Source organism: Lathyrus oleraceus, chromosome 3 (assembly GCF_024323335.1).
Source record: "Lathyrus oleraceus cultivar Zhongwan6 chromosome 3, CAAS_Psat_ZW6_1.0, whole genome shotgun sequence".
In the NCBI taxonomy this organism is placed as follows: Eukaryota; Viridiplantae; Streptophyta; class Magnoliopsida; order Fabales; family Fabaceae; genus Lathyrus; species Lathyrus oleraceus.
Genome location: NC_066581.1, coordinates 369,059,665 through 369,063,424, shown reverse-complemented (window position 1 = coordinate 369,063,424; position 3,760 = coordinate 369,059,665). Strand labels below are relative to the sequence as shown.

General features: G+C 37.8%; 1 protein-coding gene across 2 annotated transcripts; it reads right to left on the bottom strand.

Annotated features, from left to right (window-relative positions):
• Positions 1–1,182: 1,182 nt before the first annotated feature.
• Positions 1,183–2,990, bottom strand: LOC127127759 (uncharacterized). 2 transcript variants are annotated; one of them, XR_007805448.1, is made up of 2 exons: positions 1,527–2,990; positions 1,183–1,439 (listed from the first exon to the last, which is right to left on the bottom strand). XR_007805448.1 is itself a non-coding variant. In XM_051057033.1 (2 exons), exons 1-2 carry the CDS (start codon positions 2,698–2,700, stop codon positions 1,365–1,367), a joined length of 357 nt encoding a protein of 118 aa, XP_050912990.1. In that variant the 5' UTR covers positions 2,701–2,945; the 3' UTR covers positions 1,183–1,364. The 2 variants fall into 2 exon arrangements, 1 of the variants encoding a protein (XP_050912990.1); XM_051057033.1 differs by having other exon boundaries at positions 2,419–2,945.
• Positions 2,991–3,760: the final 770 nt, after the last annotated feature.

Below are 3,760 nucleotides of genomic sequence, written 5' to 3'. Positions count from 1 at the left end.
GCTCGAATATGACCTCCATTTCATCCAATTCCAAGTATATTGAAAGATACATGGACTTGAAATTTGAGGTTCATGATCTGAGTTGCTTCGATTTGACCTCAAAGCAACTCAATCTTGTTGCCTACATTGGTAGGACTTCAGTCAACCAAAAATCAAAGGGAATGGTGAAGAATAGAGAGGGAATCGAAGGCTCAAAGTTTATGAAAAATCACCTTCAGGTAGCTTGAATCTGGCTTGATATTGTTTTCAATTTACCTTGGCTCGACTCTAGAAGCTTGCAGGAAGTGAAATGGATCAAAGAGAGGCTTGGATTCTTGGAGTTTCAATCTCAAACCAGAAGGAGAATTGAAACCTGATTTCAAGTGAAATCTTCAAGTTTATCCTTTAATGGAGGTTAGGGAGGCAATGGTTCAAAGCTTGGGCAAGCAGGTGTCATACCCCAAAATTCACCCTACCCTTCACAAGTTCGTCTAGGTCACTAACTCTAATCATTTGCATGTCCTGATAAGCATTCATCTCATCTACATGTCCATTGTATCATAACACATTCCACTTGCATTTGAAAAACATAAAATCATGGGTTCGAGGGTTCTATCACACAAGGCATGGAAAGAAGGTTGAGTCTCCAGGCCATGGTTCATGTGATGGACATGGTTGTATTGGAACTTTTCATCTTATAGGTATTCATCACGGCACATAGTGGAAACCCTAACTCAGGGAGGTTGGATTGCAGGATTCATTCAAGATGTTACAATTTGTTGCTCGATTAAGTATCATTTGGTTGACTTGGACTGATCGGATTTCGAAACTTGGAACTTGGCATGTTTCATTTGGTTTAAGAATATTGGGTTTTCCAGTCATATCCATATTCAGTCATGGTGCATTCATGTTCATAGTTGGTTGAGACCTCGGTTTGTGTTTGGTTCTTTGGATAATCGTTTCACAATAGTCATAGGTCATATGTGTGTTGCATTGTCATCATGGTCCATTTTTGTTTTCCACGAGAAAATACACATTTTTACCTAAGTTGACTTTTGGTCAACTGTTGACTTTTTGGTCAACCAATTGACCAAAGTCAACCATCTAGCTCAAATCCACTTTTTTAATCATCATATTTTTAGGTTCATTTTTAATCATCGTCGTATTTTTAAATCCATTTTTAATCATCATATTTACAAACCATTCATAAACCAAATTCCTTCACGAACCATTAAACCAACATTTTCCCAAAGTCAAAGTTCAATTTCCATGGTTCAAATTACATCTTTCCAAACCAATCGATTACATCAAAGTGCACTCAACCCACCTATCCCTAAACCTAGTTCCTACTTTGATTTGGATCTTTAAGAGTGATGTTGCCTTCATCATGTTCCCATGTCATCAAGAGTGATATGCAACTTATATGTCTTGGTTCTAACCCTCAACTTAGGCCAAATATCCTACAAAACATTCCAAACCATGTTAGCATACATACATATTAGTGTTCATTAATCCAAATATCATAATTCAACATTAGCATTACATACATCCATATTACAAGCATGAACATGATACTTAATATTTCCTATAAAAGAATTAACATAACCGGCAGAAATAGAAGCACCAAAAATCAGCGTCATAACAAAATTTCATGGCCATCCATGACCTGCAAGAATGGAAACCAAAACCTCTCGTAACAAAATTCATTAAAAACCAAGACCTCATAACAGAACCAAGGGGCCAGCGGAATCACATTTCATAACAGACTCCAATCCCTCTCCAACTCTAACCACAATCCTTCAACCTACTGCATAAAAAACAGTTCTTCCTCACCCTTCATCACCCTCCTCAAGAAACTTCTTCACCCCTTCCAACAACTTCCTTCTAACAGAACCACTTCTACAACAACTAACCAACCCTCTTCTTCGACCTCAACCTCACCATACTCAATCCATATAACCCTTCTAACCACACTGCAACTGAAGAAGACAACAACAAAAAAGAGCTTCAAAGAAAATTCTAACAGAATGGAAACACACTCCAACAACCCCTTCTAACGGAACCTGAAATCACCATCTTCTAACAACCCTTCAATCCCTCCATCATCAGGTAGCAACCCTTGACCAAGATCCATATAACTCCGCAGAATTCAGAAACAGAATACTGAAGAAGAGAAAAAAAAGGAAGCTAACCGAGAAAACAGAAACAGAAACGGAAGAATAGCAAAGAGAGAACCATTCACTGCAATTCAGGGAGAACGAAGATTCACTGGGCACAATTCCATCCGCAACCTTTCACCATTCGTCATCAACAATGCAACACTCTTCTTCTCAACATACTACGCACACCACACCGACTCGCAACACACACAACAACGTGACATAATTGACGAACAACAACAATGAAGCATAAACGAAGAAGAGGATCTAAACGCCTCACTCTTAGCCCCCGTTGAATCCGGTAGGTTCTGCTTCCTTCAATTTTTTCCATTCCGTGCGCAAACGGTTTCAATTCCGGTTTCAAATCGGAGGGAGAAATCTGATTCGTGCTTGCTCGTTGATGTTCCTGGTCTTCACGCGAGATTGAAGCAAGATCTTGAAGTGATTTCTTTGAACAATTCCTTTGTGATTTCGTGTTAACGGTTGGTGAGAGGATTTTTTGTACAAGCTGATAGTGTTTGTCTGAACATGAGATTTCGGTGTGAGGTTTTGGCTTGGGCATGTGAATCCGGATGTGAGGTTAGGAGATTTAGGCCTCTTGGCTCGAGAAAGCATTTCCCAATTCACACCTCAATGCAGCTCATACCCTATAGCCCATAACATGTTCGTTGATAATGATTAATCCCCATTAACCATTGTTAGTTTATTTTTGTTGGAAATAGACCTTTTGTGTTTAGAAAAAGTGTGTGGGAATATTAGAGATTTGAATAAAAATTTAGTGGGTAGGAGAATTATTTATGCAAGAGAGAACTTTGTATTTTTGCTTGATACAAAAGTGTTGGATTACATCTTTATTTATAGTACTCTAAGGAGAACTCTAGACACACTAATTCTAGAGAGTTCTCAACTCTAGATATTCAAAGAGTATTCTAGAAAATATTACAATCTTAAGAAATTTCTAGATACTCTAAATACTACAAGATTTTTCTAGAAACATTATCCAATATAAACTAAGTCCAAATAACTAAGTCCAAAATCAAATAATAAAATTAGGCCCAAATCAAGTTTAATATTTCAACATCCCCCTTAAACTTGATTTGTGACTCCAAGCATATTCCTTAGCTTCACGAAAGTTTCCAATTTGAGTGGCTTGGTGAAAATGTCGGCAGCTTGATCTCTAGACATCACATACTTCAACTTCACCTTCTTCTTCTTGATGCATTCTCTTATGAAGTGGTAACGAGTGTCGATGTGCTTACTTCTTTTATGAAATACAGGATTCTTTGCCAAAGCAAGTGCTGATTTATTATCAACACATATTTCGACGGGATCTTCTTGTGGCATTTTTAATTCTTTCAACAAATTCCTTAGCCAAACTGCATGACAAACACATGATGTGGCAGCAACATACTCAGCTTCACAAGTTGATAGTGTGACGATAGGTTGCTTCTTTGACATCTAAGTGAAAGCAGTATCTCCCATGAAGAACACAAAACCAGTAGTGCTTTTTCTATCATCCAAGTCTCCACTCCAATCACTATCACTGTAGCCAATAATCTCATAATTATTAGAAGAGTAATAGTGCAAGCCAAAGTTTGTTGTACCTTTAATGTATCGAAGGA